This window comes from Sinocyclocheilus anshuiensis, unplaced genomic scaffold, assembly GCF_001515605.1.
Source record: "Sinocyclocheilus anshuiensis isolate Anshui unplaced genomic scaffold, SAMN03320099.WGS_v1.1 scaffold454, whole genome shotgun sequence".
Classification (NCBI taxonomy): Eukaryota; Metazoa; Chordata; class Actinopteri; order Cypriniformes; family Cyprinidae; genus Sinocyclocheilus; species Sinocyclocheilus anshuiensis.
In genome coordinates this window covers 2,881,949-2,893,067 of record NW_015548217.1, presented here as the reverse complement: position 1 = coordinate 2,893,067, position 11,119 = coordinate 2,881,949, and the positions used below count along the sequence as shown (strand labels likewise).

At 33.3% G+C, this 11,119-nt stretch overlaps 1 protein-coding gene across 4 annotated transcripts in view; it reads right to left on the bottom strand.

Moving 5' to 3' along the window:
- Window positions 1-184: 184 nt before the first annotated feature.
- The window catches only part of LOC107654031 (rho GTPase-activating protein 12-like), a 35,133-nt gene continuing 24,198 nt past the window's right edge, over window positions 185-11,119 (bottom strand). For 3 of the 4 annotated variants that reach the window (XM_016440918.1, XM_016440920.1, XM_016440921.1), the window contains 13 exons: window positions 9,881-9,988; window positions 9,282-9,353; window positions 6,581-6,648; window positions 6,075-6,159; window positions 5,892-5,993; window positions 5,706-5,804; window positions 5,511-5,613; window positions 4,102-4,227; window positions 3,907-4,005; window positions 2,926-3,003; window positions 2,402-2,530; window positions 1,289-1,394; window positions 185-1,214 (listed from right to left, as the gene is read on the bottom strand). In XM_016440918.1, coding sequence (XP_016296404.1) covers window positions 1,040-1,214; window positions 1,289-1,394; window positions 2,402-2,530; window positions 2,926-3,003; window positions 3,907-4,005; window positions 4,102-4,227; window positions 5,511-5,613; window positions 5,706-5,804; window positions 5,892-5,993; window positions 6,075-6,159; window positions 6,581-6,648; window positions 9,282-9,353; window positions 9,881-9,988 — 1,350 coding nt within the window. In that variant the 3' untranslated portion in view covers window positions 185-1,039. The remainder of the gene's footprint in view (window positions 1,215-1,288; window positions 1,395-2,401; window positions 2,531-2,925; window positions 3,004-3,906; window positions 4,006-4,101; window positions 4,228-5,510; window positions 5,614-5,705; window positions 5,805-5,891; window positions 5,994-6,074; window positions 6,160-6,580; window positions 6,649-9,281; window positions 9,354-9,880; window positions 9,989-11,119) is intronic. The other variant, XM_016440919.1, reaches the window with a different exon arrangement.

Genomic DNA, 11,119 nt, shown 5'->3' with positions numbered 1-11,119 from the left:
TCAAGAAAAAACGCGAATAACAACGAAGCATTAATTTATAAAAGAGTTACTTTATTAAAAGCTTGCTTACTTCGGGTAATGTACAGCATAAATATGCCTTTTCTACACACACACACACACATCCTCAAATCTTACAGTGATTACTATATGAGTGTGCCAATTTTCATAATAAAAGCTTGCTTACTTCGGGTAATGTACAGCATAAATATGCCTTTTCTACACACACACACGTCTTCAAATCTTACAGTGATTACTATATGAGTGTGCCAATTTTCATAAAATATTAATGCTTAATCTATGTGCAAATTCAGATTCTATATTTTGGTACCAAAAAAACTCAAATATTGTGCCTTTAATGACAATGTACAAGTCTTACAACTTAGCATTTCCAATTTACAGTAACAGGCCTGTAGTATTTTCTTTGTAAAGGTCTGTTACAGATGCAAGTATTAAATAAAATTAAAAAAATTGACACCTAAACATAAAAATGTTGTAATTTAATATTATTCACCTATTATCACATTGCAAATCCAAACAAACAGGGTAAAAACTTGCAGTGTTTTGCACGACTCTACAGAAAGACCACAGGAAAGCAAGTTAAATTAAATTATTATTTAACTGACCTGCTCTTTCCGTAGCAGGAAAAACCTAAAAGTAGCTAAAAAAAAGTTTAAGAAGAAAGTTCACTGATATTCTTACATAACGTCCTGTGATGCAGCTCTCTTTAAGTCTAAAAGGGAACACAACGCATTATTTTAAACTACATTTTAGCTATACAGTTTTAAAATGTGTATTGCCCTTATTGGCCAACATCTAAACTGCTCATGTAAAACGCTTCAGTGATATTAATATATTAATCATAGATGCTACTGTTCTAGATTTCTGTAGCATCTCTATTCATAACCTGCTGTAAAATGTGCCAGTCGGAGGCTTTCCTTCACAGATCTGTATACTGTCCCTCTCACTGGACCGTGATCAGTTTTGCACCTTCATCTCCAGCATTTGAGTGGGGTTTGTATTCAGTGCAAGTTCATGTCAATCACATGTGGAAGATCGACTGAAATTCATTGAGTAAGAATTCTACAATCTGGTTCTGGAAGACCATGTAAGTGGCGATGTTTGCCGTCTCCACCTCCGGTTTGAGTAACGTTGGGCCGAAAACGATAGCTACGTTCTGCACAGTCATTCTGTTCTCATCACCATGTTGAATAACCCTGAAAGAAAGAGACATGCTGTAGATACATACTGTAATATTTATAAAAATATGCATGTAAAATAAAAAACATACTTGCGTAAATGGCTAAAGAGGGCCTCCATTGTTTCACGGTTGGGTGGTAGCAAAGACCGTACCAGATTTCTCATGTGTGCTATTTTATTGTAATAATCAGGGATTTCTGTATCAAAACACAAGAAAAATAATAAATTAAGTAAAATTATCTCTCTATAGATAGATAGATATATAGAAAAAAGTTTGAAAATGAATGAAAATTGATGAAAATGTTTAATGCATTTCTGTAGTTTAATATAACAATTTCCACCACAAATTATTTTATCAGCATAATACTCACATAACAAAACTGTTTTTTGGAGTCAAAAAATCTGAGAAAAAATTGTGAAAATTGTTCTATTTTGCATTTTTAGAGTTTAATTATTATTTATTTTTAACTACAAATGATATTATCAGCATAATAATAATATTAATATTGTACAGTCAAAAAGTCAGTGAGAAAAATAAATTATATTTAGCATTTTTGTAGTATATTATTAGTATAATGGCATTAAATAAAAATTTAATAAATCAAATAAAAATTAAATTAAATTAAAATATCAATATTGTTAAATAAGTAATAAAAATATCAATATTGTGGATTCAAAAAAGAGAAACATTTTTTTGCATATTTTTTGTATTTTCACTACACATTATATTATCAGCATAATAATTATATTGAATAAAAATATGAGTAAAAAAAAAGAGAAAAAAATTAAAATCATGAAAATTGTAGTTTAATACAACAATAAAATATTACACTGTTACACTATTTATACACTATTTTCACTACAAATCTATATTATCAGCATAATAATTTGGGGGAAGAACTGAAAAATTAACAGATTTCAGAACGTCTTATTTTTTTTTTTAGAAAGTATTTAGCGTGTCCTCCTCTTGCTTTTGTATGTAAGCAGCACTTGAGCTGCATAAACTCCACAAGTCTGTGTAAAATCTGATGATCATGTTATCTAGTTCAATTTAAGAATCAAAGCAAGGACATCTGACAAAAGAGTTCACAAATATCAGTGTCGGAAATGTGCTTTTATTTAGCCATTGAAAAACCCACACTGGAAACAGCTAGAGCCCCAACTCTCATGTTTCTATGTACAGTCCATTCAATCGGGATCTTACTGATGCCATTGATGAAATCATTGAAGAGATTGTAAGGGAAGAGAGGCTCCTGCAGCTCTCTGAAGAAGAGCTTCAGCGCTCCTGTGATCACATGGATGTCCCAGTTCCCCTCCTCCAGGTCCAGATCCTCTGGAGAAACACACAGAGAAACTCACGAGTCAGTCAGAGAAAATGACCAAATATGAGAAGAAAAAAAAAACGGAATGTGACAATTAATAAGTGGTGCTTCCCCTCGCAAGACTTCTATTTCTAGTGTTAGCATTAAATATAAAAAGTCTTATTTCTTAGAAAATGAATAGCACAACATCTCCCACATGAGTTGAGGTGTCACTTATCCACTGTCCAGGACAAATTACGCACCAATAAGTGTAATACTTAAAAGTTGCAGCTCTTATTATGAGCAAATGTAATAGTGAAGAAACTAACAAGCTATAATAGAGAGTATGAAATCCTGGTGCAGACATGAAGTAAAGACCAAGTAAACTGAGCTGATGAAGCGTAAAATGCATCCTGATGAATTTTACCATGATCTGCTTTGAAACGCAGTTTCTGGATGACCGCCAAATTCCCACTAACTCTGTAGAGTCCATCGATCCCCAGACCTGATGGATAACAACAATAAAAATCAGTTCAGGCAGACTTATTAAAAAGTTGCATTTTTAGGTTATTTTGCCTTAGCAGTCTAACAGTGCTCGTCAATGTCAAAATGACTGAGATGGCCAATCAAATCAAAGTAGGCGGGCTTTAGACAGAAAACAAACATGAATTCCGGTGTGACACTTCAGTTTTTAATGATTAGAAGACTGTGAGGTCAGATATAAGTAACTAAATATTTAATACTTACCGCCATAGTAATGTTAAACAATGCACAGCAATACCCAGTGATGAAAACTAAAAATTAAATCCTTTAATTATTCACTTCTTTTAAAGGGGTCCTATTATGCTCTTTTACAAAGTCTTGATTTTGTTTTGGGGGTGTACTAGAACAGGCTCTCATACTAGGTTGTTCGAAAAACACATTATTTTTCATAGCGTGTCTCCGACATAGTGATAACACTCGTTGCCTTCTCTAGTGCAGCTCAACCAGGTCTCGTCCCAGTCGTCGATATTTGTGATATCACAAATCCCGGAAAATATGCGTTGTAGTCCAAACGAGTCGTTCGTTGTAGCTTTTGAAAAGTGATTTCTGTTAAATAAAATATCTCCTTTTGAAGTGGACTTTGAGCTTTGTAACTTTGCAGATCTTTTTCATGCTCAAACAGCAACATTTCAGACTAACTAAAGTTGAAAAAGTGAAAAAGCATAATAGGACCCCTTTAAATAAAAAGACAATAAAAATTCCAAATTTATTTTATTAATAAAATAAAATAAAATAAAATAAAATAAAAGGTTCCCTCCCAATGCTCATGACATGGTTCTGGTCTTGATATTTAATTATATAAATTATCGATCCAAAGTCAATTTCAATAATCAACATGTTTGGCAGTGGTGTAAAAGTAACACACCTCTTTTCTCTACTGTCCGGATGCATTTCTCCACAAAGCTGGGCACTCTCGTCTTTTCTTGGCTGCAAAGATTGTGCAAGTGACATCCGAATACATTTTCTGTGGGAGAAAGATCAAAGGGTCACATTAGAATCATTAGAACCAAAATCTTCTGTACAAGTAGCAGGAAATGGATGAGGGAAAGCGGTGGGCGACCTCCGATATATCCTTTGTCTTTGACCGACTGCAGGGTGGGCCGCTTGAGGAGAAACTTCTTCAGTTTGGTACGGACCTTCTTCTGATCGGCTTCAGATGTTGAAGTGGATGAAGGATGACGAGATGCTAATGAACAAAAAGAGGCATTTGTACACACATTTTCTGTATCTTCTACAGTGCTTTCAGCATTTTCTGTTCAAAACATTTTGAGTATCTTTAGTTTTTTATCAATGGATTAAATTTACTGTAATTATTTCCTCACATTTATTTTGTTAGGGGAAAAACAGACATTTTTCAAAATATCTTCTTTTGTGTTTAACAGAAGAAAGAAAGCCATTCAAGTTGCTCAATAACATGAGGATAAGTGAAAGATTTTAATTTTTGGGTGAACTATTCCTTTAACCCTTTGGTGGTCTTTGATAATTTTTAAATGAAAAAAGTTGACGAATTTTTTTAACGTTTTGATCATTGCAATAGTACAAAACTTGGTGCCTTTATTGGCACTTGCTATGCTTGGTACTTGCTGTTGCAATCATTATTCTACATTTCTGTTTCTTAAATTTCTGTCTTGCTTGCCCCTTTATTATTTATTTCTGTTGTTATTATTGTACTGCTGTAGACTGCCTAAGCCTTACAAAAAGCATTTCAATGTACATTCTGTCACTGACACTTGTACATATGACAAATAAAACATGAAACTATATAAACAAACACGCACACACACACTTGTTTCTGTGAATTGCGGGGACTTTCCATAGACTTCTATTACTTTTATACTGACCAAACAATATTTTCTATCCCCTAACCCTAAACCTACCCCTTACAAAAAACCTGTTTGCATTGTTACACTTTCAGATGAACATCATTTACTATTTTTAATAATTTTTTCCCTCGTGGGGACCGCAGGTCAGTCTCCACAATGTCAAAAATGTCAGGTTTTACTATCCTTGTGGGGACATTTGGTCCCCACAATGTAGCATAAGCAAGTACACACACACACACACACAAATAGAAAAGTTTAAATAGTTAAAAAAATGTTACACTGATCAAAAACGATCACCATATAAAATGGAAATTGGAAATGGAAATTATATGAACCTATAAAACATATACACGACATCTAGTGGTTACACCATGGTATTGCATTTCCTTTATTTCTCCCAACAGATAGCCTTCCTCCTATGGATTTTAAATATCTTTGCTCTGTTTTTTAAGTTAAACACTGTATTAATTTAAATAAATGCTGTATAATTTAAAAGTTGAATATTGTCTAGCACCATGAAATCCCCTCAAAATAAATAAATAAATAATCCCCCCAAAATATGATACATTACTTACATTACATAAAAAATAAATAGTTACACTTATTACACTTATACTAGAGGGTTAAGACTCATTTGAAGCACTACCATTGCTCATAGTTCTTTTGTCGAAGGGTCTGTCCTCTCTATCTAAGCTTGAGGACTTCTCAACGACTTCCTCCTCATCCTCAGAGTGGTGCTGTTCCGGATCCTGATGCAGATGAGCAACGCAGAAACACACAATTGTAGATTATGCAGAGAAAAACATAACCAGGTTTTGACAATGTTCATTTTTGGACTCACCAGCTGGCATATGGTGTCTGTGATGATCTTATACCAGTCAGTGATGATGCTCTCAGTGTCGTACTGGATCAGGTACTCCACGCCAGTGCGACTCTTAAGCTGAATGAACAAACACACATGGAACGTCAAGAAAACACACACAGGTAAAGTACACAGAATGATCATCCAGTGTTGTAACGGCCATACTTCCAAAACATTTTTCTTGCTTGATTTGTCCTTGGTTGCCCAGTTAATTGTTGCCCCTTTCAGCTCCACTGTGAATTCTGGGACTATCTGATTGGTTTTGCCCTACGTAATATAAAATGAATTTAGTGTTGTGAAACAAAAATGAAATAATGCAAATTCCACATTTGGGGGTTTGTTTCTCACCGATGCTCCAACTGGTGACTTTGGATCCTTATGGAATGTCAGTATTCCTCCATGGAGAACCGTCCAGGAATTACTCCAGTTCTTCCTGTGGGATGATTGGTATACATACGGACATAACAGTTTTCATGGAAACACTTTACAATAGTGTCCCATTGTTGAATGATAGTTAATGAGTTAACTAACATAAAAAACCAACAATGAGCAATACATTTGACGTTGTTATTAATGTTAGTTAATAAAAATACAACTGTTCATTGTTACAGTAGGTCCATTAAATAATATTAACAGATATAATTTTTTATTTGAATGCATTAACACGTGTTGAAATTTCTACTAACTGAGATGAACTAATGCTTTGGAAGTATTTTTCATGTTAATGTTATATAAAGTAGTAACTAAGGTTAGCTAATTGAACCTTATTGTAAAGTGTTACCATTTTCACCAATATAGTTATAGCTATCAAACCACTATTACCACTGATTTGAGTTCACGATGGCTAACTTTACCTAATTTTCTTCCCGTTTTCAGACACCTTGGTTTTGTTCAGGATTCCAGCCTTTTCCAAGTTTGAAACCTAAAAAAAAATCATTAATGAGTTAATACAGCAAATGTACAGGATAATGTCTGATATCATGAACGTAAAGTAAATTATAGCCTTTAATGTCAAGCAGAAAATGTAGATTACTGTTTTACCCTTTTAAGTGTAGTACTGGTTTAGGAGCAAATCATTAAACAATCCATTTTACTTTTTAAAATTCGCATATAATAAAATCACAAGTATCCACAGATAAGAAGTGTTTTTCAGCACAATGTCAAGAATAGTTGGAGCTAAAACCCCTTAACCACAGTAAAACCATGATATTAATGTACATACTATCTGAACATTTTCATGCTTTATAGTAGGGATGTAACGATTAACCACGAGCCGGTTGAAAATTGATTTAAATATGTGACGATTCAAATTGGTTGAGATGCTAAACAAATCGTGATTCAGTTAGGGGTAGGAGTTTATATGAATGTATGTCTGAGGGGAACTTACTGTCTTTCAATGGTATTTGCGCCTCCTGCTGGCAGAGAGTGAATCTGCGTCTCATTCAGCTCGTCTGCTGTTTCGGGTTCATGCAGATATTTTTAAGTATAGTTTCACAAAACTCAAGTCAGACCATTCTGTTTTTGCTTCAAATTTGGAAATTATACAATGTAATTTAGATTAAAAACTGCTCATGTTGCATGTACGCAGCATCTTTGTTTGGATCATGATTAAAATGCAGTGGTTGCCTCTAATTTTAAATGGAAAGAGCACAGACAAAGCCTTAGTTTGTTTATATGAAGAGATTTATTTTATTTGTGTTACTTATTTATTTAATTTGGGGCTTGTTTTAAAATTTAAGTTTAGTTTTGTTATTTACATTATATTTAAATTTTGTTATTTAGCTAATGCTTTTATCCAAAGCGACTAACAAATGAGGACAATAGAAGCAATCAAAACCAACAAAAGAGCAACAATTTACTAAGTGCTATATAAGTATATTATTATAGTGTTATATTTCAATTTATTTCAAAATACTGTACACAAAAACATACAGTATTTCATCCAAGCAATAATAAAAGGACACATTTAATTAATAATTTGTCTTAAATCGCATTTTGTAAAAAAAAAAATCGTGAATCGAATCGAATCGGGAAATCAAATTGTGAATCGAATCGAATCATGAGTTGAATGAATCGTTACATCCCTACTTTATAGCCATATTTAGCAGTTTAGAGCTGGCTGCTAAGATAGTTCATATTTTGCTTTTTTATGTGAGTATATGCGGATAAAATTGGACATACTTAATACATTATATAAAGAGCTGTGCAACAATATAGCCATACTTTGTGAAGATATAAACGATAGACAATATATCACACAGTTGAGATTTGCTAGTATAGTACACATGCTAGTGCTGTCAAACGATTAATCATGATTAATCGCATCCAAAATAAAAGTTTTTGTTTACATAATATATGTATGTGTGCTGTGTTTATTATGTATATATAAATACACACACATGCATGTATATATTTCAGAAAAATAGGTTGTTTATTAAATATATTTATTTATAATATAAATTATATGAATAATACATGCAAATATTTTCCAAATATATACTGTATGTGTGTGTGTATTTATGTATACATAATAAATATACACAGAACACACACATATATTATGCAAACAAAACCTTTTATTTTGTATTCGATTAATCGCGATTAATCATTTGACAGCACTAATAAATAATATAGGTCATATAAAATAATTTATATAATTTGCCCTTTTCTATATTTATAGTTTTTATTTTGGATGCGATTAATCGCGATTAATCGTTTGACAGCACTACTACATGCTTATATACACTGCAAAAATTTAGTAAATAAAACAAAGATTATTGGAGTACATTCACGTTCTATTCAATGTATTATTTGCTGTTTCTTTGTAGTTATTTGTGAAATTTAATAAGATATTTCAAAGAATATTATAGTACTACCCAAGTAAATGTCAAGAAAAAACAAACAAACACAAAAAGCACTGCCATGATATCATTTCCAAAACTCGTGGTATCAAGTATCATGATACATTTGGTACTTGCATATTTGAGTAGAAGGCAGCAATCAGGCTGCACGTCTCACTAATAACCACCAGGGGACAGTGTGGTAAAATAATATTGCATGCACACGACTATCTGCTGATTTTGACATCACATGTTTTGTAATCTTAGATCTTTCTTCATGTGTTTACAGCGAGTATTGGTGATCTGTTTGGTCTGCACAGACTGTTTTAAATTAATTAAATGGGTTATTCTTCTAGTCATAATCAGAAACTTTTGATTAGACATCGCTCCACTAGTCCTAACCTGCATAAATACTTTTGCTCAGCATGTATTGTGTAACTGTATAATTATATTCTCCTGTGCAACTTATGGAACACCTCTATACTGGCATTACCAAACCCAACACTTACCATAGAAGAGAGAGAAAAACATTTCAATAATGATTTGGCATGTCTACTCATCAGCTCACATGATTTTAGCTATAATTCATGCCAGTAAGCACATTATGAGCATGAAATGATCACATGTATAATGCCTAAACACAATGCATTCATTCATGCATTTTACTGTAAAATGTAACTTTAAAAAGGCATACATTTTTGATGTGGAGTCTTACATTATGTGGCATCTCAGGAGAGCTGGAGGCGTCGCTGTCTAGTGTATGCTGAGGATATGATGAGTGACTTTTCTGTTAAGAGAAAATAACATGTAAATCAGTACAGTAATATACTAGATTCTCAAAAAAGAGCAGCAGTTTTCATTTTTATTACACCACATTTTTCCATTGCATAATGCCCTAGAAAAGACCATTTAACTTTGGTCAAAATATAGAATTTTCAGTGCACAGCTACATTTGTCCATTGCACACAAGGTAAACCCATTAGTAGAGTATGCTAGTGTGTTAATTAATCTCCATGGATCAGTTCAGTGAAAACAGGATAAATGTTGAGTTTATGTTTGCATGTTGAAATGATAGGATCTCAAATACTGGGTGGGTAGGAGGGATGTAAATAGAGCAGCTCTATAACCAACGGAGTCTCAGGTGCATTCTAGGGACTATTTAGGAAACATAGTCACTAAGGACACGCGAGAAGGATCAGGTGTGCATCACATGCGTCAGGGCATCACTCGTTGTTTATGAGTGTGGGTGAGCTGCTGGATCAACTAAACACATGCAGTGCTAGAAATTCAAAGAAAATGTGTGTGAGTACATACATCTTCCTGGTATCCTACACTGTGCCTCCAGTTCTGCTTGGCTCCCATTGTATCCTGCTCTATTGAGGCCCCATTTCCCACTCCATACTGTCCTGGACTTCCAGAGTACTACAAGTGTGAGAGAGAATTTGTATTCAGAAATGGTAAATTTTTTTTTGTACTTTTTTGAGCGCATTAGTACACCGTAAAAAATAATTTTCAAAGGTGTTATTGAAGCACGTTTAGTCTTTCTAATTCAAAATTCCAAGTTTAAAGGGGTCATATGATGCTTTTTTAAAGATCATTATTTTAGAACGAGCCGTTTTAGGGGGGCGTGGCAGAGTCTTAACTTTGATAAAGAATATCTCTTTGGTTTTGAGACTTTAGTCTTTGCAACTTCAGGGATCTTATCTATGCACAATGAGCTTGTAACACTCCAAAGAGAAAGGAAAACTTGAAATCGCATCATATGACCCCTTTAATTCAATTTGTTACTTGCCTTTTCTTTATGATATTTACTAGCAATTTCTGAGTGAAAATCATAAAAGTAAATCCTACACCGTTTTATCCCTAGTGTATTAATTACCAGCCAATTTTACAAAAGGAAAACATGCAACATGGACATTCTGCCAAATATATAATTTTGGTGTTTTCACTTCATCTAGAAAATCATTTGGGGTCAGACCAACATGAAAGGAAGCCCCAGCTTTACTCATTTTCAGGTGAACTATCCCTTTAGGACAGCGCTTCTCAGAAATCTTTCAATGGATCCTTAAGAAGAATGATTAAAATATGATAAAACAGCAAAAAATCAAGATACAGTATGTCACAGTTTAGTTTACTCCTTGACAACCAGGATTCCCATGGTCATGGAAAAGTCTAATTATAAAAGTATGATTTCTAAACTTGTATAAGTTAGGAAAATGAAAGCCTTGCCCATTTTTATACATTTTATGAACATACATTTTTCTAGTTATTCCAGCTCTAAAAATTTTTACTGACAGGAATAAATTGCGAGCAAACAAAAAATTCTTATCCCTCGTGTCATTCCAAACCTGTATGACTTCTTTCTTTTACTGAACACAAAAGAAGATATTTAGAAGATTGTTGGCAACCAAACTGTTTCGCTTCCCTTTGACTTCCATAGTATGGACAAAAAATGCTATGGAAATCAATGGGAACTGGAACGATTATTTACCAGCATTTTTTAAAATATTGAATTTTGTGTTTTAGAGAAGAGAGAAAGTCAGACAGGTTTGA